Here is a 25502-nt window from a genome sequence, read left to right on the forward strand (position 1 = left end):
TTAATTATAAATTTTATTTTCTTAAACAAAATTTTCTATATAAACATAATGTTTGAAATTAGTAAATAAAATAAATTAATTATATCTCTTTTATATATTAACATATATCCAAAAATAAATTTATATTTTATTTATTTTATTTAATAATATTCAAAATTATTTTATAATCAAAAATAAATTTATATTTTTTTAGATTACATTTATTTTTAAAATAATAATATTTCACATTTAAAATTTAATTTAATTTATGTTATTAGTTAAGATTCATTATTTTAAATAACAAATATATTATTTATATATATGTATATATTAATTAATTAAATATATATATATATATTATAATTTAATATATATTATTTTTAAATAAATATATTATATACTAACTTTTATAAAAAAATTAAAATTGTATACTGCTACTGCTCTACCAATCATTTTATTAAAAATTTTAATGAGAGCATACAGCTTCTGCAGCATACTGCTTCTACAGCATACTAATAATGTTTCTTCATCTGTTGTACCAATCGAGGCCATAGTCTAGTTTATAAATGCTAGTACCGCATTTAAATACAGAGTCGTTTATGTAATGGGCTACTTTTTGTCTTTCGTTTATGTCGCGGACCACTTTACACTTGTTACATACTTTCTTCTCTTCTACGTCATGTGTTTTGTCTTAAAAGCCCTTTTGTTAAACGAAGCTTAGTTTGATGGGGTTTGGTATATAGCGGAAAGGGAAGAGAAACCGGTACCGTCCCGGTTTAGTGTTTCATTTATTAAATGTCCTTTCTTAAATTGGTTCACTGCAGTTTGATCCTAAATTGTGGTCGGATCTGTGCATTTATTCTGTCCACAAATATTTCTTACTTCTACTATGTCCATTAAATTGTGGCCAGACCTATGAATTTATTCTATCCAAAAATCTTTCTTATTTCTATTCTATTATATCCACAAAACCTTCTTACCGTCCACAAAACTCTTTTACGTCTATTACATCCACAAAACGTGTTTGTATCTGTTCCATCCGTATACAATTTTCCAATTCTATTGCATCCACATAATACAAATTACCTAGAGTTGAGGCTTCCACGTAACCCCATCCACACGCTATTCGTCCACATCTTTTCAGATCTGGATTTTGAAATCGAAATTTTGCAGATCTAAATTTTGAAATCCACAAAACACTAAGAAACTAACAAAATGAAACGAGAATCAATTAAAAGATCTAGAAGAACAGAGATGGCTATGCTCACCGTCGCGCAGATCATCACGAAGAGAGGGATCGTTCTTGTCGAAACTGATTTCGCCAACCCTTGACCAATTATTCTTTCAATTTTCCAATCTCTTTCTTCTTCTTTAATCTCAGTTACATAAAACTTTATTCTTGTCATAAGATTTTTTGGTGTTTTGTCTTCTTCTTCTTCTTTTTCAATCTGATCGTTAAGTGATATGCCAACAAAATAGAAAATAGGTGTTTTGGAGAGAAGCCTGAGAATGATGAAGATGGAGCAAAGAGGAGAGAATAAGATTGATGCTATTGACAATGAATTGTTTCGATTGAAAATGGTCTTCTGTAGTATGGACCGGCGAGAGTGTGGTTTGGTTTGTTTAAATTGAACCAAAATCGTTATTTCTCTAAACTGAGGACTTTGAGGTCTTTTAAGCAAGCAGAAGTATGTAATAAGTGGTAGAGTGGTAAGTGACTTATTGTGAAATAAGAAAGATGAAAATTGCCCAGAAAGTAAAAAATTCTTAAATACTCACACGTATACTCATATCGAAAAGACAAAAATAAATGATAGATTTCCTCAAAAAGAGAATAGTTGAGACACCTCAATACCCATTGACCAATCAGTGCATAAGCAAATTAGTATTAGCCAATAGAAATAGACATCGCCAGTGTCGGCAGCTGGTGGGGGCCGTCGTCCATGTCTTTAAGTCTTGAATATCCTTCGAAACATTATGATGACTTTATGTAAATTACCTTTGAAAAGAAAATAAAATCGAATAGTTACCTTACTTCTTTTCTTTTTGTGATGATGATCTATTGTTAATATTACAAAAGAATGCAATTATCTTGCAATAAGTTTACAAACATTTTAGTCAAAAAAAAGTTAATTTACAAACACACGTGACCAAATACGACATTTCATGATTCTTTTTTGAAGTAGGTAACAAAGTCATCCATAAAAAAAAAGTCATCCATAAATTTGCATCACACTCACCAAAATAATTGACTATTCTTGAGAGTTGAGAGCACAAGACACGGTTTCTACGTGTACGGACCTTATGTTGAAGACATTTCTTCGCTAATTAATCGATACATTATTTTGAAAAAAAATATAAAAGTTAGAAGAATGCAAAATTGATTTAACGAAACTGTGTACTAGTAACTTTTTCTCTCAACTAGTTTGTTTAGTTTGTTAAGATGATACAAAACACGTGTATAATTCACTTTTTCTATGTCGGATAATAATGTAATACAAGAATCCAAAGTCATGTTCAGTATCCAACGATGAAAAGTTAAAAATAGTAGAAGTGGTTTAGTGTTTCAAAAAAAAAAGGGAACACGTTGTACTATCGAATGGACGGTGAAAGATTTAGTTTCGGAAACTACGTCGTGGCACTTGGACGCGGGAGCACGATTTGGATATATTATCCCCAAGTCAGGTATATTACTACTTTGGATTATTTTAAGATTTTTCTAATAGTCACAAACTCTTCCCCTTTCGCCTTTCTGAACCTTTATTATATAATTTTACAATTTTGACCACCAAATTCTATAATTATAATTTGAAGTCAATCATTTGAAATTGTATGAGGTATACCCAAGTATTCCAAATATAATATTATTGTTAATTTCATAGATTAAAATGAATATTGAGAGTAGTTTATGTAACAATTAGGACTTAACTGTAAACTAACAAACTTAAGGGATGAAAAAAAAGTTGATATTTCTTCGTAAGGTGGGGTCATGTTAGATAAATAATCAAAGCTAAATAGGAAAAAAAGATAAAAAGAAAACGAGGCCCCACGCGTCCCCTATCATTTACTTGAAATAATTGCTCCACCACAGAGTAGCTCTTCTTCCATCACAGATTCTTCTTCCTCTCACCACCGATTCAGTTTCAAGGAATCTTGCAAGTTAGTCTTTCTCTACATCTCTTTATTTATTACATTCATCACTGTGAATCTCATCCATCTGTCTTTTTTTCTATCTTAAGTTGTCTGCACTTGTTTTTAGTATTATAAATTTAGAAACCGTGTGAATGTGTAGTGGTTAGGATGAGTGGAACTCGCAAACTTTACCCTCATCTGTCTAGGCTTTGTTATATATATATCGTTAGAATAAACTAATACTGTAGATTAAAGTACAGGAGGAGATCAATGGCGCAGCATCTGTTGCACGGGACTTTGCACGCTACCATCTATGAAGTTGATTCCCTCCACACTGGTGGTCTCAGGTCTGCAGGCTTCCTTGGCAAGGTATATGTGTATATATAGCATTAGGTTAATTTTAAATTTAAACTTTACCAAGGATACTATATTCCACAGCGGGAATTATAATTATAAGGATAATATATTATATGGGATATAATATCCCCAATAGACCTATGTCTGATACTTTTATGTAATGTGATGCTTAATATTCCTTGAAGCTGTAACCTAAGAGATTATTTTGATCTTTATTCTCTGTTTCTTTTTCCTTCTCTGCGGTCAAAATCTTTATTCTCTGTTTTAACTTTCAGATTATATCAAACGTTGAAGAGACAATTGGTTTCGGCAAAGGAGAAACACAGCTCTACGCAACCATTGACCTGCAAAAAGCTAGAGTTGGGAGAACCAGGAAGATCACAGACGAGCCCAAAAACCCAAAATGGTACGAGTCCTTCCACATCTACTGCGCCCACATGGCATCCGACATCATCTTCACCGTCAAAGACGACAACCCCATCGGAGCCACCCTCATCGGTAGAGCATACGTCCCCGTCGAAGAAGTCATCCACGGCGAGGAAGTCGAAAAATGGGTCGAGATCTTGGACAACGACAAAAAACCTATCCACGGAGGGTCCAAGATTCACGTCAAACTCCAATACTTTGGCGTCGAGGCGGATCGAAACTGGAACATGGGCGTCAAAAGCGCCAAGTTCCCTGGCGTGCCTTACACGTTCTTCACACAGAGACAAGGCTGCAAGGTCTCTCTCTACCAAGGCGCTCACGTTCCGGATAACTTCGTCCCCAAGATTCCTCTCGCTGGCGGGAAAAACTACGAGCCTCACAGATGCTGGGAGGATATTTTCGACGCGATAAACAATGCCAAACATTTGATCTACATAACCGGATGGTCTGTTTACACCGAGATCACTTTGGTGAGAGACTCCAGGAGGCCTAAACCAGGAGGTGACGTGACTCTCGGCGAGCTGCTCAAGAAGAAAGCTAGCGAAGGCGTTAGGGTTCTGTTACTTGTGTGGGACGATAGAACATCGGTCGATGTGCTGAAGAAAGACGGGCTCATGGCTACTCACGATGAAGACACTGAGAACTACTTCAACGGGAGCGATGTTCACTGCGTGTTGTGTCCGCGTAACCCTGATGACGGTGGTAGCATTGTGCAGAACTTGCAAGTCTCCGCTATGTTCACGCATCATCAGAAGATCGTGGTCGTGGACAGCGAGGTGCCGAGCCAAGGAGGAGGGGCGGAGATGAGGAGGATCATGAGTTTCGTCGGAGGTATTGATCTATGCGACGGACGTTACGACACGCCTTTCCACTCCTTGTTCAGGACGTTGGACACTGTCCACCACGATGACTTCCACCAACCTAACTTCACCGGTGCTTCGATCACGAAAGGTGGTCCTAGGGAGCCTTGGCAGGACATCCACTCTCGTCTCGAAGGTCCTGTGGCTTGGGATGTATTGTTCAACTTCGAGCAGAGGTGGAGGAAGCAAGGTGGTAAAGACATTCTCGTCAAGTTGAGAGAGCTTAGTGATATTATCATCACACCTTCTCCTGTTATGTTCCAAGAGGATCATGACGTGTGGAATGTACAGCTCTTTAGATCTATAGACGGTGGAGCTGCTGCTGGGTTTCCTGAGTCGCCTGAAGTAGCTGCTGAAGCTGGTCTTGTTAGTGGGAAGGATAATGTGATTGACAGGAGTATCCAAGATGCTTACATACACGCCATAAGACGTGCTAAAGACTTCATCTACATTGAGAACCAGTACTTCCTTGGAAGCTCTTTTGCATGGGCTGCTGATGGTATCACCCCTGAGGAGATCAATGCGCTGCATCTGATCCCTAAAGAGCTGTCTCTCAAGATCGTTGACAAGATCGAGAAAGGAGAGAAGTTTAGGGTTTATGTTGTGGTTCCTATGTGGCCTGAAGGTATCCCGGAGAGTGCATCGGTGCAAGCTATATTGGATTGGCAGAGGAGGACCTTGGAGATGATGTACAAGGATGTTACTCAGGCTCTTAGGGCACAGGGGCTTGAGGAGGATCCTAGAAACTATCTGACGTTATTCTGCCTTGGAAACCGTGAGGTCAAGAAGGAAGGAGAGTATGAGCCTGCGGAGAGACCAGACCCTGACACTGATTATATGAGGGCGCAAGAAGCACGTCGCTTCATGATCTACGTCCATAGCAAAATGATGATCGGTAAGTTTACAGATAATACTCTTCAATAGACCTGGGCTTTTTAAACCTAAGTCATAAACCCAAATCCAAACTGAAATATGATTTGAACCCTTACAAAAAATATTTGAAGGGAGCATAATAGCTAAGGTACTTTCGGGGTTTGGTACAACACGAACCGAAATACGAATTAGGATCCGAATATTAGTTAAATCTTTTAATATTTTAAGTGTATTTTAAGGTAATTTATATATTTTAAATTATTTTATAGGTTTTCCTAGTCTGCATACTGAATATTGTTTTGTTATTTCAAATATTTTTAGTTAATTTTGTAGCTTGACAAGTTTTTATATCATATATTTTTGTTACTTTTGCATTAGTTTTTTTCTAAATTTTTGGACAATTTTAACCATGGATTAATAATCCGATCCAAAGAAATTCTAAAGAAACCGAACCAAACCCAATCAAAAAATTAATAAAACCCGAATGGGACTTGTGCATGGTACCGAAAATCCAAATCAATCAAACCCAAACACCCCAGCCTACTCTTCAGTTATAAAACCTGGAGAGTCTTTGTATATATATTTGCGTGTGTGTGACTCACTTGACCTATTTGCAGTTGATGATGAATACATTATCGTTGGGTCTGCTAACATCAACCAGAGGTCAATGGATGGTGCAAGAGACTCTGAGATAGCAATGGGAGGGTATCAACCACATCACTTGTCCCATAGACAACCAGCTCGTGGCCAAGTCCATGGCTTCCGTATGTCACTCTGGTACGAACACTTGGGAATGCTAGATGAGACCTTCCTAGATCCCTCAAGCTTGGAATGCATTGAGAAAGTTAACCGCATTGCTGAGAAGTACTGGGACTTTTACTCAAGCGAGTCGCTGGAACATGACCTTCCTGGCCACTTGCTGCGCTACCCGATTACTGTGGACAATGAAGGTAATATCAGTGAGCTTCCAGGGTTTGAGTTCTTCCCCGACACAAAGGCTCGTATCCTCGGAAACAAAGTAGACTACCTGCCTCCAATCCTTACAACCTAAGTTCACTGTCTCTACATTGCTGCTGCAGTAGCTTTGAATAAATTGAGTATATCTCTCTCTATCTATCTACCTTTAGAACTAATAAGTTGGTGTGATGATATGCACTTTTGTACTTCTTTGGTTTTATATTCGTACAATGACATGGTGATGATGTAACTTTGTGATATTTATGTACCTTCTATATGTTCTTATATGTATCGTTCAACTTATGAAACTTGTATTTGATCTTAGTTACACTTGTTGGTTGTAAGATAGATAACACCAAATAACTTTACTAAGAAATTACGTAAGACTTGTTCTCGACTAGTTCTTTCTGTATCCAGAAACTTCTTATTTTAAAACATGTTGGAACATTATTGGTTTAATGTTACAGACATTAGCAAACGTATTGGGTTTCTGAAATAGATAGGATGGAACATAAGACATGTGTACGAACCTCTCTATCCTCATCAACTTTAAATGGAATGCTAAGATTCGTTCGATTTTGTCTGATAGATTTTTCTTACGTCTGTTCAAAATAGGTCAAGTGGTTGACATCATCTAAGCTAATAGAACCTCACAATTAGTAAAGTCGACAAAGGTTTCAATAATTCTTGTTGCTACACTTGCCTTTTTCTGAATATATATATTTTAAAATATCCATCCAAATAATATTTATTAATTTAATGGATAATAATAGACAAACAAGATTATGAGTTGGATTTTACATGTACATGTGATGATCGAGTTTATGTATACATGTGTTTATCCAAACAATATATGATATAACGGACAAAGGGGCAACGTTAATAAGCAAATTATACGTATGGGCGAGTAGAGACACTAAGCATAGATAGGGGTCTTTAAAATACAATTGTATATTGACCAATGACAATTTTATTATAATTAAAATCTATCTAATACTATTTTAATTTCCCCACTAGGATATTGTGAGTAGTAACAAAAAACCAAAACGTACGTCGTCATCCTATTTTCCAACTTTTATATATTTTTATTCTATTTTCTATTAGATTTTTTTTTTTTTTTTTTTTTTTTTTTTTGTAACTTTTCTATTAGATTTTCTCCTATAACTGATTTGTATAAGTATAGAAGAGAGACACGAGAAGAGAATCCTACCATATAATAATTTCAACAGTTGTTAAGTTACAACTCTCTGCAAAAAACACAGACACACGTCTCTCCCAAGTCTCAACAACCAATCATCGATCATCTCAGTTCAAATTCTCTTTATTGGGTTGGGGTAACTTCAAGTCCGTTGGTTAAAGAAACGTCATGCACATGTCTAATGGCACCTTTGCGATCGCGACCGCCATGGTTTTCTCAAGCACTGCTCTGTTTCTCGCGACGGCTCGCCAGTTCTATGGGAACCAAACCTCGAAGGTTCATGATCAGACCGCTCCACCAATCCTCCGTTCTTGTCTATCTTCTTCAGGTGCGTTCTTTTCTCAAGGGCCCTTACGCAAGTTTCGTTTGATTTTTTTCCGAGAAAATAATTTTTTTTTTTGGTTCGTGTGATGCAGAGGCAATGAAGAAACAGAGGAGTAAGAAGAAGAAAGTTACATTCGCGGAGAATGTGAAAGATACTAAAGGGAACGGCAAAGAGTACCGGAGGAGGATGACATTGAGTGGGAGAACCGTACCGGAGCCAGGGACTAAACCGGGGAAGACCGGTTCAATTTGTGGAATATCCACTATGCCGGCGAACCGGATGGCTCTGTACCATGGGATTCTCAGAGACCGAGCTCACAGAACTCAATGTTCGTATTGACTACTTTTCTTCTGGAACAAACAAGTCAAATAGATTTAGGTTTGCTAATTGTAGTAGGTGGTTTTCTTCTTCTTTGATTCACACATGTAGTTGTAGTGGTAGAATGTGGACTTCCTATTCTCTGCTTTTTCTAATTATTTGTTATAAAATCAAAGTGACCATGTAAATAAGTAACCTGTAAAAACTATAGAATTAATATTTGATTGGTGGTAAAACTTATTTGTTTGGCTAGCTATAGAACTTATATCGATTAAAATCACAATGAGATTATATCCCAAACAGGTCTTCCTTATTGTATTGACCATACCAACTTACCAATACAATAAAAATCTTTCCTATGCTAAAAACTAAAACTAAACACACAGCATTAGGATTAGGAGTGGGTGGGTACGGATCAGATATCCACAATTTTAAAGATATCTGCAGTCTCATTCGTCTCTCATACGAATAATCGATTTTTCAGTTCGATTTGATTCATAGTTTTTAAGATGTTTAGTGTTAGGGATACCCGGTAAAAAAAATAAAATAAAAATCAATTTTGAAAAAATATTAAAAGAAAAGAAAAACTTTTGATATAAATAATGATATTTTATTACGAATTATTTAAAATCTACATATTTTAAAAAAATTAATGACCAAATAATTAATTTAGTGGATAAAATAATTAAAAATTAATATAGAGATATAAAATTATATATTATTTTATATGTACGTACATTACAGATCGAATCAGTTATCTATTTTTTTAAATGAATATTGTGATTCGTTCTTTATTTGACGGTTATTTGACGGATGTTGAATTTTAATATTTGTTTCGATTCGTAAAATTACGGATATTCAAATTTTTCGAAACAAATGACGAATCAAATCAAATTTTAAGGATATTTTGCCACTCGTACACAACATGCTAGTTCACACACACTTGGAAGTTTAGAGGTCAACAACCTATGAACCAAACTTTTTAAAATCCAAATAATTTTATTTGTAGATTAAAAAACATTCCCAGTTATATTTGATATTTTTCTTATAAATTAGACTTAATTTATCTGATTAATATGATAATTGTTGAGAAAATAAATAAATATCCTAAGTACACTTTTGCACTAATTATCAAATTAATTTCATTAAGAAACGTCGTGTACACGTATGCATTTTCTGAAAGGAAGAAAACAATAAAAAAAAAAAAAGAGAAAATGGGGCCGAAATTCATCGGTGGAGAAAATATGGCGACGGCTTTGTTCAACACGACCACACGCTCCTCTAACCTCTACCTCCTCCACCACCACTCGATTCTACCGCGGTTTCACTTTCCCCGTCGAAATATATCTTTACTCGTGACTCCTCGCCGGTTACGCCGCATCGCCGTCGCTGGTGGACCTCCATCTCCTCCGAGTCCTGATCCGCCTCCGCCTGAGAACACCACTCAGCTCGAAGGTTCGATTCTTCTTTCCTATTTATATATGCTGCCTTCAACTTAGTTTTGTTCGACTTTTCTTTGGTCGGAAGATTCAGTTTTGTCGGATAATTTGATGCATATGTGGTTTACTTTTAACTATTAGAGTCTTTGTGATTGGTGGAACTTGGTATAGGTTGTGTCTAAATCCATGGAACTAATGTTCACATCTTGTAGTATAGATGTTCTTCTATATGTTTTTGTTTTGAATAGATAGATATGTGTGTTTGTTCTGCAATTAAGTCCATGTGCTATGTTGAATTGCTTTGTGGTGTGATTCATTAACAACTGAAAACACTTCACTCCACTTACTACACCAAATGAAATGAAATCTTTTTTTTTCAATTTATATTTGGATTTGGATTAGGTCTTGTGGGAGCTGTGACAAGGATTCAAGACCGTGTAAAGATCTTCCTCGCAGTGCTATTTTGGATGTCTCTTTTCTTCTGGGTTACAGTGACTGACGGGAGGGGTAAAGGAGGAAAAGGGAAGAAGGGCTCACGTTTCAAATAATCTTCACAAAAGCCTGGTGATTGCTCATCATCAATACTCTACGCTTTGTGCATATATATATCAATGTTCGAGAGGTCATTCTTCCCCAAGTAAGCATCTTTCTTGTAGATCAGTTATTTCAGATGATAGTAGGAAACAATAATACACATGATATATGGTCAGATGATGATTCTCTCATGACATGTTATCTTTGTTAATGTTATAGTATCAATCTAATATAGTTATCATCCTTTTCGTTGCTCTAAAATGCGACATGGTAGTAGTAATTTCTTCCTTCAATTCAACTTCAAGTGATACTTAATCTATAGTTCCTCACTTCTCTTATGAGTGTACAATGTTTCTAATAACCGAACCGGTTAAGCTTGCATCCACTTTAATTCCAGCTTAGGCTAACTATAATAGGGGGAGTGGGGTTAGTGAGATAGATTAATGGGCCATAATGATGATATATATGGGCCAAAACGATGATATATATGGGCCTGAAAGTGTAGACTTTCAAACCTCACGATTTATTTTTCCGGACTCCAAATCGATAAATATTTTCAAAACCGATGCAGAGAAGAAGGTCGTTGAGTATTAAGGGCACGTGCATTACATGACCACCAAGTGATTGATTACCCAAAAAATACGCATTTAATGCGAACATCCCGAGTCGACGACGTGCCCTTTAATTAGCACCCTTTACATTAAAGGTTTTTATAACGTGTCGTCGCCATACATCAAAGAGCGCATTAAACCGATTTTAGAGATGAAAGACGTGGTTAAATATCATTGGGTTGTTAGTTTTGAAATGTGCGTTACCAAAGTAACTTTATCATCATGCTCCTTTATTCGGTTCCGACAAGTATAGACTCCTAAAGCCATATGTTAATACAGAGAGAACCAACTAACCACCAAACACACAAAATCCCTAGTTTTCCAACCGTCTGTCTTCTCCGTGGTAACTCTTTTTCCTTTTCTTTTTTTTCAGACAATCAAATCCTCCTCCTAGGTTGTCTCTTTGATATAAATTGTTAAACTTTGGTTGCATTTTTGTTAATTTTCTTCTTTTTTTCTTTTTGCTTTTTTCAGGGATTGCAAAAACAAAATGGGTACAGAAGAGGAAAGTGTATCTGTGGAGCTACCAGCACCTTCTTCATGGAAGAAATTGGTTTGTTTCCTCTCTGATCATATTTTCTTTTGGCTTTATGAAAGAAGAAAAGCACTAGACTTTAATGTATAATGTTGAAAATGCAATTTACCAAATCAAGTAAATTTTCTTTTTTTCTTTCTCTACAATTCTTACCCTTTAAAGATCTAGAGAAGATAGATTGTATGTAGCATTGATTGGATGATTCCTAAAGGTATGAACTTGTAAGAAAAAAAAAACACATTTTGATTCGTAAACCACCCTGTTTAAGCCACATTAGGGTCGTCTTTAGAAATGTAATCTTGTAAGTTTTTATGTCAAAGTTTGCTTCTTTTTTATGTTTTTGTAGTTTTTCCCGAACAAAGTGGGATCAGTGAAGAAAACAGAGATTGTGTTCGTTGCTCCAACGGGCGAGGAGATCAGTAACAGGAAGCAGCTGGATCAGTATCTCAAAGCTCACCCTGGAAACCCATCCGTCACTGAGTTTGATTGGACCACTAGTGGGACGCCTAGGAGATCTGCAAGGATCAGTGATAAGAAGACTAAGTCGACTCCCTCACCGGATAAAGAGCCACCCAAGAAGCGAGGTCGAACTAAATCTCCAGGGTCAAAGAAAGATGGAGAAGAAGGTGAGAAACCAGAGGGAGGAGGAGTGGAGAACTCTCATGTTCAAGAAGAAGATACTGAGATGTCTGCTCTCAAGGGAACGGAAGATAATGTAACTGTTAAGGATGGGACTGGTGAAACTGAGAAGGCTAATGATGCAAAAGACGAAAAGGTTGCAGAGAAGACTCCTGATCCTGCTCCAGTTCAAGAAGCTGGTGGTGAGTCGATGAAGGAGCAAACGCATGATCTAGTTGGAGATGGTAGTAAGGAGAGAGTGGAGTCTCAGACAGACAAAGAAGAGGAGACTGGCTCGGTCGTAAAGACATCAGTCGATACTGAGATCAAGACTGCTGGAGCTAACACTGAGCAGAAGAAGGAAGTTGCAGGACAAGGCGCACCTGAGTCTGAGCCTGAAGCCGAGACTAGAAACCAGGAGGGAAATGGTCTGACAACAGAAGCTGAGGGGAAAGAGAAAGCGGCAGAAGCAGAAGCTGCTGAGTAACCCTGCCCTGCTCTCCTTTTGTAAGAGCATGAAATGTAAGAGTTTGTTTCTGTTTATCTATTCATGCTCTTTTTTGTATCTAATCAATGGTTATATTAAGTCGGTGAAAGAAGATGTTATTAGGCTGAGATATGTACTATTTGAATGACTTCAGTACTATGCATGTTCTCTTAGGTGAAACATTATGTAGAGAGTTAACTCTTTCTACTGCAGCCTTTGTTTCTTTTTTACATTTTTAATTTATAACCAAGTTATATAATAACTCAATTATGAGTGTCTGGTTTGTTTCTCCCTTTTTTTCTAATCTATTCTTTCATACGAGTATTCAGTTATTATTATTATTATTATTATTATTATTATTATTATTATTATTATTATTATTATTGTATAGCATCCATACACTAGAATCATGTTACATATGTTGCAAAAATGTTTGTGTATTAGAATAGATTTAACATTCAAAAAAAAAAAATATATATATATCTTTATATATAAAGTAGGCCTTTTTTATCTCCTTTGGGGGAAAAATGCCATGTAGCATTTTCTTTAACCATTAAAACATTTTCTCAATTTATATTTAATGAGTTTTAGTTGGTGTTAATTGTGAAAAGCATTGAATTTTTAAACTTTCTTTCATAAATGTCCACGAGTTTATAATAGTGTTTTAAATCCGATCCGGATCCGCGGTTGAACCGGTAGATTTGGTGACCCAATGTAAATCAGATTTTTTTTGTCAGCAAAATTTAATTCATATTAATCGGATTTAGGTTTTGTAAAAAATCTAAAATTTAAGAACCAAAGAAAAAATATTTGATGGAATTATAGTATTTTATAAAACTATTATTTTGATGTTTAAAAATATTTTAAAATATTAACTTTAGTTTTTATATATTTATTTTCATTGCTAATATATTATTATATAATAAATTTAATTCATATTAATCAGCGGTTGATCATTTGACCCAACGACCCGGTAAATCGTCTGGTTTAGTATCCGAATCAAATTTTAAAACATTGCTTCACAGGGTTTCTTAGAATTTGATGTTGACGATGGAGAATTGGACCTCTACGATTCTTCTTCTTTAACACAATCGACATAACCGTTCATGAATCCAGAAATCCCACTCATCCCACTCATCCCACTCTCTCATATTGAATATTTATTTAATTCATGCTTCCTTAGCTTCATTGCCTATGTATAGACGGTGTGAGAGCTCGGGTGGAAATCCCTTTACTTTTTCCATTTCAGATGATGTTGAAGTCCCAGTTTCATTGTTCAGAGTTAAAGACAAGCCGGTATAGAGATGTTGTTAAGACTAGGATACAACAATTTTGGCAAGCCTGAAATGTTAAGAAAGAGGCAAGCTGTTGGGGTTGATATGTTGTTGCTTGATGGAAAAGTAAGAAGATTTGGTGAAATGTTCCACTCCGGTTAAAACAGAATTTGTCCATTAAATAGAGGAGTTTACCAAACATTTATATTTCTAGCTAAAAAAATATATTTAAATTTATCAAGATTCGTTGATATTTGCAAATAAGGGTAGACAAACAAGAATTTCGTTAACAGACGGACATAATCTTCCACTATAACAAAATTAATATAGAAAATAAATTTATGTTTCTTATTTTAAACTAAACTAACACATACAACTCGCACCTCCATATTTAAAAAATAAACATGGTAATCTGAAAAGTATATATTAATACTCATCAATTAGTTTACCAAAAATTGATACTTCACCCTTATTTTTTTTATAAAATTTATAAAATATGAAACTTATTCTATCTTTCTATTCTTTGAACTACATATATTAGTACAAGTTTAATAGGTCATAAGTATTCTAATAATTAATAATATAAGTATATTCTCTAAATAAAATGTCAACTTTGCTTTGTTTCTAACTAAATTAACTTTGTTACGACTATCAGCTTTTTATTCTATTTTTATTAAATCAATTAGTAACAGCCACTTATGTTATTTCTCTTTGAATTAAACAATTTCAAACAAAGTAATATACTACGTTCGTTAACCACTATCAAAAATATTAGAAAAATATCATTTTCTTATAACATATTTTCATTTTCACATTTTTAACATATTTTCTTTACTAAGATCATATAATAAATTATAAATTCATGTAAGAATAAAACATACACACCCGACGTGTAGCGCCGAAAAACCACTAGTATATATATATATAAATAACTCAGATTAATAAGATGAGCAAAATGGTTTATCTAGTAAAGTGATTTGATTTTGGTCCAAATTTTATTGGAGTCAACAAATGGTTAAAGCTGAAGAAGATTCAAGAACAAAAAGGAAAAGAAAAGTTTTGCTTTGAAGGTAAAGTAAGAATCTAATGCAAAAGAAAGACCCACAAAGCTAGTTTTCTTATTATATCTTTAGATTTAGTCTCAAGTAGAATTTTTTCATGTTGCCTTCCAAACAACTTCCCTTGATTCCTTTCCTTTGCATGGTCCCGGTGACAAAGGTTTAGAATCTTACTATTAAAGGAACAACATAATACTACTATAAACTCTTCTTCTTCCCGTTTTAGGACCACAAGATAAAAAAAACAAATGAACCTGCTTTGTTTATAAAACATAATCATCTGAAACAAGACTCAAATGCACTCCTGGGAGATGAAATATACACGTATGGTTCGCTCTTCTTTCTTTCTCGCCCTCCTTTTTGTCTTCTCTGTCTTGTCTTCACAAACGGCCGTGGCATTCATCGGAACATACGGTGTAAACTACGGTCGCATAGCCGACAACCTCCCATCTCCCGAATCAGTAGCGACCCTCCTTAAATCAGCAAAGATCAGAAACATACGTATCTACGACGCTGACCACTCCGTCCTCGCGGCCTTCCGTAACACCGGGATAGAGATCATCGTTGGCCTAGGCAATGAGTTTCTCAAGGACATTAGCGTTGCGGAAGACCGAGCCATGACTTGGGTTAAAGAAAACGTCGAGCCTTTCATACGAGGTGGTACTAAAATCAGCGGTATAGCCGTGGGTAACGAGATTTTAGGTGGCACCACTATCGAGCTTTGGGAAGCTCTCTTACCCGCGGCCAAGAACGTTTACTACGCTCTTCGCCGTCTAGGACTTCATAATATGGTCGAGGTACATTAATCCAAACACATTGTTATCATAAATAGATAAACCAAATTAACTAAATAATTTTTCTTAAATTTATCGAACTTCCGACTGAAATTCAATTGGTTATAAATAGTTAACATTAAACTATATATATATTAGTTTATTGTGACGATTCTGATTTGGCTATATATGAATTAATATTAGGCTATACATATTAGTTAATTGTGACGACTTTCATCTATTAACACTTTGTGTATAGGTGTCGAGTCCACACTCAGAGGCGGTGTTTCAAGACTCGTATCCCCCGTCGTCATGCACGTTCAGGAACGATGTGGCGCCGTTTATGAAGCCGTTGTTAACATTTTTCTGGCAAATTGGGTCGCCGTTCTACATTAACGCTTACCCGTTTCTAGCTTATAAATCTGATTCAAAGGAAATTGACCTTAACTACGCCATCTTCGAGCATACCAAAGGCATTTACGACCCCAAAACTAAGCTTCATTACGATAACATGTTTGATGCCATGGTCGATGCTTCTTATGCTGCTCTCGAAAAAGCTGGCTTTCCAAAAGTGTCGGTACGTATACTTCTTATCATTATTCATTATCTATATGTATATTTATGTTTAGAGTTGCTTGAATGCCACGATTTCATGGGATTGACTCTTTTCTGTTATTATAAATCTTCTATTTCGAAAGTAAACACACTACCATATAAATGTAAACATGGCCGGATCAACACTTTTATGATCCTAGGTCAAAAATAGTTTTTTAGACTCATCGAATTTTATATATATTTGAAAATTTTGATGATTTTTTTTCTATTTAAAATATTTATCAGTAATATTTTTTTTAAAATCGTGATAAAAACAAAACTATATACATATAAAATATTTTTGGAACATTTTAATCTAATTTATTAATTTTTGTTTGTATAATAAAATATGTATATATAGAAAATTGTATCTTTTAATTAATACCGAAGGCGCATTTTGGGGCTGTGGCACCGCTTGTCTTCTATACACACGCTATAAAAAGACCTTTGAACAAGATTATCGTAGGTAACACTGTGAGTTCACTTACATTACGCGTAGGTCATTGTTTCGGAGACGGGGTGGGCATCAAAAGGCGACCCAGATGAAGCAGGAGCATCGGTGAAGAACGCGAAAACATATAATCGGAATCTTAAAAAACGTCTAAAGAAGAGAAAAGGCACACCGTACAGACCAAACATGCCGGTGAGAGCTTACGTGTTTGCTCTATTCAACGAGAATCTGAAACCGGGACCCACTTCCGAGAGAAATTTCGGACTATTTAAACCAGACGGTAGTATTGCCTACGACATTGGTTTCAAGGGACTCAAAGACTCTTCTGCCACACGGTGTGGGTTTGGGACGTCCTTTAACGCTCTTGTTTCAGTTTGTGTTGTTATGTTTCTTCTTCTTCACCGTTTGGTTTGAGGGTTGTGGTTTTCGAGGATTTCAAATTGACTGACCCTTTGGTTTTATAGAAATGTATTAATATTTAACCCCGTAATTCTTGATTTGTTTGTGAATAATTGCTTCTTTAGTTTTAAGCGTTAACTAGATTTTGACTCGTGCTTTCAAAGCACGGGTTTATTTTCCTTTATTTTTTTTAAATTGACAAATATTTAGTAAATATCATATTTTCATATATTTGTTTTTTATAAGAGACTTAAGATTTTTATTTTTCTTTATCGTGTTTCATTTTAAATGAATATAGGTCTGAGTACAATATCCGGACCCGAAGAACCAATCCGAAACCGACCCGAAAATTAGGATTCCGAACCAGATCAGACCAGGGTAAATATTCGAATGAGTTCTAAATTGTTATATCCGAAGAACCGGTCCCAAATCCAACCCGAACCGAGAACCCAATGAGTATCCGAAGATATCCGAAATGTGAATATAGATCTAAAAATATATGTTATAATTATATTTATAATTATTTTAATATTTTAAATTAATATTATAAGTTAACTATAGTAGTTATTTTCAGTACTTTTGAGTATTTTGGGATAAAATATGATAATTTGGATAAAAGTTTACCCAAAAAAAACTGTATAGAGTAGATATTTTTGGTTACTTTTGATTACCTTTGGTTACTTTTGAGTAATTTGAATACAAAAATTTGAACCGAATATGATATTTTGGTTACTTTGAGTACAGATAACCAAACTTGTTTTAGATACTTTGGTTATTTGGTTATTTTTCAGGTTCTTATGCATGAGAACCGAATCCATCCGGACCCGGAAAGACCCGACTCGAACCCGACCCAAAATTTTATAGTATCTGAATGGGGTTTAATTTCAAAACCCGCAAAACCCGCAAAACCCGATACCCGAAAGAACCGATTCGTACCCGAATGGGTACTCGAACGTCCAAGTCTAGTGAGTATTTATGTTTAGAAAATTAAACTTTATTTTTTTAATGAATTAAGTTGGTATAATTCTGATAAATTAATTTTATTATGTGGTTACTTTTTAAATAAAAACTATATATTTTTAATAAAGATTTATACTTTTCAATGAAAAATCAATTTTTTTTTATGAATGCTTAAATTATATTTGAAAAAATAAAAAATATAATAGTTAAGTGATTAATTTTTGTTCACTACACAAAATATTAAGAATGATTGAAAATAAATTATTTGAATTTGGAGAAAAAAATAATAATTAGATCTGATTTCTTAATCGGCCCAAATGGTTCAAGAAAGATCTGATGTGGGCAGTGGGTTGGATCCAAAAAAATTGACCCAATATAGTGTGTTATTAATATTATTTGATTACCTTTAATGAAATATGCAATGTTACTAAAGAAAATGGTATTTTTAGTAAAAAAACCAATAGGATCATACTTTAATAGTATAGATGGTTATGATAAGAACTTCTTGTTTTTATCTATGTGTTTCTATTGGAATGTATGGTTTAGAAACTTGAAATGAAAGTTTTCTTTATACAATCTCGTTATATACGTCATACGAAATTTCGTTAATTGTTATGATAAGAACTTCTTGTTTTTATCTATGTGTTTCTATTGGAATGTATGGTTTAGAAACTTGAAATTAAAGTTTTCTTTATACAATCTCGTTATATACGTCATACGAAATTTCGTAAGTTACAAACACAAATTGAAGATAAGATTTTTAATCTAACTACAGAGAACGTTTTGTTTTGTTTATTTATTTGTGTATTTGTTTATGTTATTTATGTAAAATATGTATATATTAGACCCAAAAAATTATTGTATATATCAAATATTTGATGAATGTCAAGATTTTGTATCTTATAAAATAAGGTTATATTCGAATCAAATTTCTCGATTATTTTACACCAATTCAACATGTTTTTAGATTTATACATTATGCGTAAAAGGGAATCATTTAGTCCTTAATGCACTAAAGTAGTAATGTATCAACGAAGCAGCAAATATTTCCAGCAAATCTTTCTGACATTTTCCATAATCTTGAATTAGACTAGTAGAATTATCAACAAATTGTTAATACTTAATACACTACTAATGCGTTTCTGTATGAAAAACTTATTATAAATAATGAAATCTCATACTCTTTATCTCTATTTTTCTTTGGTCTTCTCAAGGCCATAGTGGAAATATAAAGTGAACAACGTGGAAATATAAAGTGAACAACATGCCGGTACAAAACGTACCTCCCAACAAAGAGAAAAACCAAACAAAACTTTGGGTGAACGTAACTCTCAAATCTCATATTCATCGTTTTCGTATGAGTTTTTTGTAGCCCAAACAACCTTCCTTTCACAAGTTTTATAATATCTCTAATATAATCCATCTCTCTAAGCCTCTCAAAACGTTCTTCTCCGTTTAATCTAACGGCCATGTCAACTACAACCATCGCCCCTCTCCGTCGTAGTTCTAACTCTCTCAACGGATATCACACCAACGCCGTTGCCTTTGACGGAACCGTCGAGTCAGTAAGTACTAGCCAAATGGAGGACATTGTTGCAGAAACCAACGACGGCTACGCCAACCCCAACGGAGACAGAGAAAGAAGCAAGGTGTCGTTTATGAAGTGGAGAATGTGCAATCCTGTCCACGTGGTGAGAGTCCATTGGGTACCGTGTTTGTTAGCGGTAGGAGTTCTGTTCTTCACGGGAGTAGAGGAGTACATGCTCCAGATGATTCCGCCGAGTTCTGAGCCGTTCGATATTGGTTTTGTGGCGACGCGCTCTCTGTATCGCCTCTTGGCTTCTTCACCTGATCTAAATACCGTTCTAGCCGCTCTAAACACGGTATGTCGTAAGACACTTAGGGATAAAACTTAAAAAGTATTTTATAATGAGTATCATCACTTCTGCATGCCTCACCTAATTCTAACAAATGACATTTTATTTGTTTGCTTCTTTATAACGAAGCAGCAAAATATAAATATACTAAATTGTTCAACATAAGTTCTTGAATTAATGCTAAAAACCAAAATTTTCTTACACCTTTTACTAAATTGTCTAATACAGTCCCATAGATCCGTCTATCTTGACCGCATGCAAAATAATGAGATTTGTTAATTAAATTCAACATTGTGATTTTAACTATTTAAAATTTTGAGGACGTGGTGTCAGGTGTTCGTAGGGATGCAAACGACATATATTGTATGGACATGGTTGATGGAAGGACGACCAAGAGCGACCATCTCGGCTTGCTTCATGTTTACTTGTCGTGGCATTCTTGGTTACTCTACTCAGCTCCCTCTTCCTCAGGTTCCAATCAACATTAATCTCTCTCATATATATATACTATAGCAATTTTTATAAAATATAGTTTTGATGTTTCTACCAATTTATTTAGTATATTTTGTGATGTTACATCGATACATGATTTAATTTATGTGTCGTCTTGTTATACTATGTATTAGCATGTTTAAGTAAAGAACCGGTCTAAGTTTAATTAGCTCCAGTGCTGTGACTAAGAGATATATAATCTTGGAAATTATTCAACCTTTTTCCTAACAGGATTTTCTAGGATCAGGGGTAGATTTTCCGGTAGGAAACGTCTCGTTCTTCCTCTTCTACTCAGGCCATGTCGCAGGGTCGACGATAGCATCCTTGGACATGAGGAGGATGAAGAGGTTGAGACTGGCCTTGCTTTTTGACATCCTCAATGTATTACAATCGATCAGGCTTCTTGGGACGAGAGGACAATACACGATCGATCTTGCTGTCGGGGTTGGCGCTGGGGTTCTCTTTGACTCACTGGCTGGAAAATACGAAAAGATGATGAGCAAGAGACACAATGTAGGCAATAGTTCTAGTTTGATTTCGGCTCGCTAGTTATTAATTTTTTTTTTCTAAAAGTTTTTAGTCTGGACATATTTAATGTAGTTGAAATCTAATTTGTTAAATTTACTTTCTTTCAAATTGCTCTAATTAAAATATGAACAAACTAAATTCACCTCTTTCCTTTTTTCACCAAACAAATTGTCATATAGATTAATACCACATATAAATAAAATAAATAATAAATTATTAATTATAAAAAGAAATATAATAGCTAAAAAGATAATAACAAAAATTTTAACGACACTAACTTGCAAGGTACTAAATCATAAAAATCATAAATCTAAACTCAAATCCTAAATCCAAACTTTAAATTCTAAATCTTAAACTCAAACCCTAAATCCTAAACCAAAATCTATCTTCTAAACTCAAACTGTATACGCTAAATTCTAAATCTAAACTCAAATCTTAGACATTGAACCCAAACCGTAAAGCCTAAACCCGAACTCTAAATCCCAAACCATAAACCCAAACTCTGTATCCTAAAAATTTGGATTTAGACTCTAGAATTTGGATTTTTGGGCTTATATTTATGGTTTAAGGTTTAGAGTTTGAGTTTGGGTTTATAGTTTAAGTTTAAAGTAGGTTTAAGTTAATTTAAACTGTAGGATTTCAGTTTTGGGTTTAAATTTAGAGTTTAAAGTATAGAGTTTGGATCTGGATTTTGGTTTGCGTTTAGGATCTAAAGTTTGGGTTTAAGATTCATGGTTTAGAGTTTGGGTTTAAGGTTTGAGTTTAGATTTAGAATTTATAGTTTATAATTTTGAGTTTATGGTTCAGCTGATGGCATTAAAATTGTTAAAATTTTCCTTATTATTTGTTTTAGCTATTTTAATTTTTAAAAAATTTATTATTTATTTATCTATGTGGCACTAATCTATATTGCAATTTGATTGGTAATAAAAATGAGATGAATTTAAAGGTTCATTCTAGTGGTAAACTTAAATATTGTTTCTAAATTTTGACCTGACTAAATGTGTACGTTATTGTGAAGTTACCATAGAGGTTTCATATTGTCTTTTTTTTGTTGGTTTAGTATTGTCTTGATACAACTATCTCACAGAATTAATAACTCATCGGTAGAGCCTGATATTTTGATTTTTAGAGCAACCATAGACCTGCTCGGTAAAAGAACTCTAGTTTATACGGTAGCTAATAAAAAAGTCAATGAGTGACTCAATTACCATATAACTTGGCTAGTGAACTAAGCTTGTCACGTGGGTATATCATATAACTTAGGCATATCCTTATTATATATGTAACTCTAAACTAAACTAAATGGATCGTCTCATAATTTATAATAGCATAATTATTCAGGATTAAAAAAATAACTAAGATGGGTTCTAGCATTAGGAGATGGACCGCACAACAATCACCATGCTTATGAGTTCTCAGCTCAACATGGCCTTGAACGGTAGCAACTTGATATGACTTGTTATGTCGTTAGCTTCCTACAAGCCATTGGATTAGCTACCAATGTTAAGCTACCTTCAGAAGCTCACAAATAACGAATGGCACTGACCATTGACTGATCCTAAAACTACGTAATCATGACCGGAACCGAAACTGTTTATACCCTACTTCTTTTTGTTGTTGTTTTTATATAAAATGTATTATATATATCTCTCTGTGAGATATTGTATGTGACAGACTGATTATGAACTCTAAATATAGTATATAGTTACATTCAATACAGAAGAAACAAAATATTCATGTTCTGTTAGGCCAAGGTGTCCACGGCAACTCTAGGTACTCAACTGGTTTGAGTTTGGGAAACACGGTTTTAAAATCCCATTCAAGGCCTCTAAACAAGATCCCTTTAGGTGTAGCTACGTGAGCACATGAAGATTTAGGACACATCTCTGCGTCGAGATAAGTGTTTTCGATCACGAGTGTTGCGGTTCCCAGGACTGACCGGACATTGCAAATGTGAATAGCAGGTATCTTGCTTTCACCTTTTATGAGAATGATTGGGAATGAAAACTGCATTCCTGGTTTTTTAGATCGGTGCCAACCGTAGTCTTTTCGTTTAGACTGGCATCTGTAGACAATCTCTGGGCGGATTAGCCCGGTCATTGCGTTACGGATTGTTACGTTCATGTTTACGTAGTCTGGTTCCTTGAGAGCCACGGTGTTGGAAGAGACCATGATAGCCTGTACAAGAAGGCACCATAGAGCTAGGGTTTTGAAAATGTTATTCTTAACATCCATCTTTTTTTTTTCCTGTAATTGATCATTCGTTAGTCTCTCTCGTAAATATATGATAAGTTCCATGGGGTTTACCTGAAACCGAAGCTGTTAAACTTTCCTTTTGTTTTTATTTGGAACATAACAAACAAACAAACAAAAACAAAAGAAAAACGATTTTTTTTTCTCTGTGACAAACAAACAAATGGTTACATATGCTAAAAATTAATATTTAGTTTTTGATCATCAAATCTTAACAAAACTGCAAATGCTTAAACCTGTCTCGTATTATGTTTTATTCCTGTTCTCTATCTTTTTATGGGCCTATATTAAAGCAATGTCGTCCTAGACAAGACATGTTCATCGCGTTTTCAAAGTTTAGGTAATTCATTTACAGTTCACAATGAAATAAGCACGGAACTTGGTGATGAATCATGTAGGTAGCATGTAATTAGGGTCGAAGCCCTCAGCCAAAATTCCGTCCACCCTAAAATTTACCAGGTTGGGTTTAGTTTTATAAGTCTACAAAAATTAGATCTTTCGGACTAAATTCATTTAGATTTCGGATATTTGGGTCTAAGCCCGTTTAGATTAGCGCCAACCAATCTGAAAATCCAAAATTTTGTATTTTAATCTAAATACCATCATTCTTGTAATTCAAACCATTATTGGAACGCCTTCAATAGATGTTAGATATTTTCGGTTGAGTTTTCGTAGTTTTTAGAAATCCGCAATTAAATATTAATATAAATACATACATATATATATATATATATATATATATATATATATATATATATATATCTTTAGATACTTGAGATTAGACCCTCCCTCCCCACATAGGGGATGCACTTAGCATTAACTATTATTTTAATATTTTCGATCCAAAACTCTAATACAACAAATATGAAAGTTAGTCTTTGAAAGAAAAAACAAATACGAAGTTGTTAATATTGTTTGGTTATTACAAATGTCACATATTAAAATTGCAAATGTACTCTTCTTTTATATACAACATGTTTTTTAAAAAAATACAAAATATGAAACATTTGACTATGTTTGTCACAAATTTTGTATTCTTATATATTTAGTTTAAATTTATATTTGCTTATCTATATTTTATTGAATTTGGTTTGTTTATAATATGTTTTTAAAACATACGGAAAAAGTAAACATTTTTGACAAAAAATAAACATTTAAACTCACTTTATATTTTTTTAAAGAAGTTAAAACTGATTTTTATGAAAATTCAAATGTATTAAAATGATAAAAGTGACAGTGACAAATTGGGCTCTCTTACTAGTGTTGTTACTTTGTTAATTTTGAGAATTCAACCTTATATCTGATAGAATATATGTACAAATTGGTAAGCAACTTGTTCATAGTATCCGAAAAATCGAAATTTGTAACTTGGGAGACTAATTCTAAGATCACATAGGTTTCCAAAGACATCGATTTATACTCAGATTATAAATTGTACGGTAGATTTTTCTCCCGTTTTGGTAGTGTAGTCATGCATACGTGTATGTGTGTGTCGTACTGACGTCAGAATTCTTTAATTTAGAACACGCAAACTAGGGAAATTATTTTACTCAGAATTCTTTTACTTCTTGAATATATATTTTTCTGTATTAAAAAGTCATATTTTTATTTTAGAAATTGATATTATTTTTATGATTAGCAGCAACCTATACAAAATTTAGAAGTTTCAAGGCAAGTCATTCAAGACATTTTTCTTTTGAGAGAAGGCATATATTATATTAAAGAAATATTCGTTAAAGAAAATTTTCCAATATAAAATAAAACTGGTAAGCAAAGCAACGAGCTGGTGTTATGGCTAGACTTTTTTTGTAATGTAGGCTCTTACACTTCCAGTATGTGCAATGGAAGTCGCTAGCCTAGGCCACTCGTTATGGTTGGACTTGTCTTCGGACAATATCGATCAAAGCCTAACACAAGATTACAAATTTGGGAACACGACAATAGTACTTCTGTGGAACTCGAACAATTGGAATAATATTCTCTTCACAAAAAAAAATCTTATCTTCTATTAACGTGGCTGCTTATAACATGTGTTTTTTTTCACTAAATGTACACTCAAATAATAGTCAAGAAAAGTTAGAATAAAGAGAAAAGAAATGCTATTATATATAAAAATCTTATCTTCTGTTAACGGCTTATATAACATGTGTTGTGTTACGAAAAAATCATGTGTTTTATTTTTACTGAATTT

General features: G+C 34.2%; 7 protein-coding genes across 9 annotated transcripts; 6 read left to right on the plus strand and 1 right to left on the minus strand.

Moving 5' to 3' along the window:
- Positions 1-2992: 2992 nt before the first annotated feature.
- LOC108811918 (phospholipase D alpha 2) lies at positions 2993-6908 on the plus strand. Of its 2 annotated transcripts, none has more exons than XM_018584031.2 (4): positions 2993-3138; positions 3372-3480; positions 3744-5649; positions 6245-6908. In XM_018584031.2, exons 2-4 carry the CDS (start codon positions 3382-3384, stop codon positions 6676-6678), a joined length of 2439 nt encoding a protein of 812 aa, XP_018439533.1. In that variant the 5' UTR covers positions 2993-3138; positions 3372-3381; the 3' UTR covers positions 6679-6908. The 2 variants fall into 2 exon arrangements, with proteins under 2 accessions (XP_018439533.1, XP_018439534.1); XM_018584032.2 differs by having other exon boundaries at positions 3017-3138; positions 3367-3480.
- Positions 6909-7769: 861 nt separating this feature from the next.
- LOC108834906 (uncharacterized) lies at positions 7770-8665 on the plus strand. Its single transcript, XM_018608221.2, has 2 exons — positions 7770-8110; positions 8199-8665. Exons 1-2 carry the CDS (start codon positions 7951-7953, stop codon positions 8444-8446), a joined length of 408 nt encoding a protein of 135 aa, XP_018463723.1. The 5' UTR covers positions 7770-7950; the 3' UTR covers positions 8447-8665.
- Positions 8666-9604: 939 nt separating this feature from the next.
- LOC108834904 (uncharacterized) lies at positions 9605-10592 on the plus strand. Its single transcript, XM_018608219.2, has 2 exons — positions 9605-9880; positions 10267-10592. The coding sequence occupies exons 1-2, from the start codon at positions 9640-9642 to the stop codon at positions 10410-10412; spliced, it is 387 nt and encodes a 128-aa protein (XP_018463721.1). The 5' UTR covers positions 9605-9639; the 3' UTR covers positions 10413-10592.
- Positions 10365-12938, plus strand: LOC108834905 (methyl-CpG-binding domain-containing protein 11). 2 transcript variants are annotated; one of them, XM_056989806.1, is made up of 3 exons: positions 10365-10501; positions 11484-11562; positions 11891-12938. In XM_056989806.1, exons 1-3 carry the CDS (start codon positions 10476-10478, stop codon positions 12647-12649), a joined length of 864 nt encoding a protein of 287 aa, XP_056845786.1. In that variant the 5' UTR covers positions 10365-10475; the 3' UTR covers positions 12650-12938. The 2 variants fall into 2 exon arrangements, with proteins under 2 accessions (XP_056845786.1, XP_018463722.1); XM_018608220.2 differs by lacking the exon at positions 10365-10501 and adding an exon at positions 11210-11352.
- A 2216-nt stretch (positions 12939-15154) lies between these two features.
- LOC130497009 (glucan endo-1,3-beta-glucosidase 14-like) lies at positions 15155-17425 on the plus strand. The gene is made up of 3 exons (XM_056989805.1): positions 15155-15778; positions 16014-16331; positions 16848-17425. The coding sequence occupies exons 1-3, from the start codon at positions 15278-15280 to the stop codon at positions 17211-17213; spliced, it is 1185 nt and encodes a 394-aa protein (XP_056845785.1). The 5' UTR covers positions 15155-15277; the 3' UTR covers positions 17214-17425.
- A 1991-nt stretch (positions 17426-19416) lies between these two features.
- Positions 19417-21163, plus strand: LOC108835954 (phosphatidylcholine:diacylglycerol cholinephosphotransferase 1). Its single transcript, XM_018609168.2, has 3 exons — positions 19417-20041; positions 20369-20506; positions 20759-21163. The coding sequence occupies exons 1-3, from the start codon at positions 19628-19630 to the stop codon at positions 21074-21076; spliced, it is 870 nt and encodes a 289-aa protein (XP_018464670.1). The 5' UTR covers positions 19417-19627; the 3' UTR covers positions 21077-21163.
- A 1629-nt stretch (positions 21164-22792) lies between these two features.
- LOC108807653 (uncharacterized) lies at positions 22793-23293 on the minus strand. The gene has a single exon (XM_018579917.2). It carries the CDS (start codon positions 23291-23293, stop codon positions 22793-22795), a length of 501 nt encoding a protein of 166 aa, XP_018435419.2.
- Positions 23294-25502: the final 2209 nt, after the last annotated feature.

Source organism: Raphanus sativus, chromosome 6 (assembly GCF_000801105.2).
Source record: "Raphanus sativus cultivar WK10039 chromosome 6, ASM80110v3, whole genome shotgun sequence".
In the NCBI taxonomy this organism is placed as follows: Eukaryota; Viridiplantae; Streptophyta; class Magnoliopsida; order Brassicales; family Brassicaceae; genus Raphanus; species Raphanus sativus.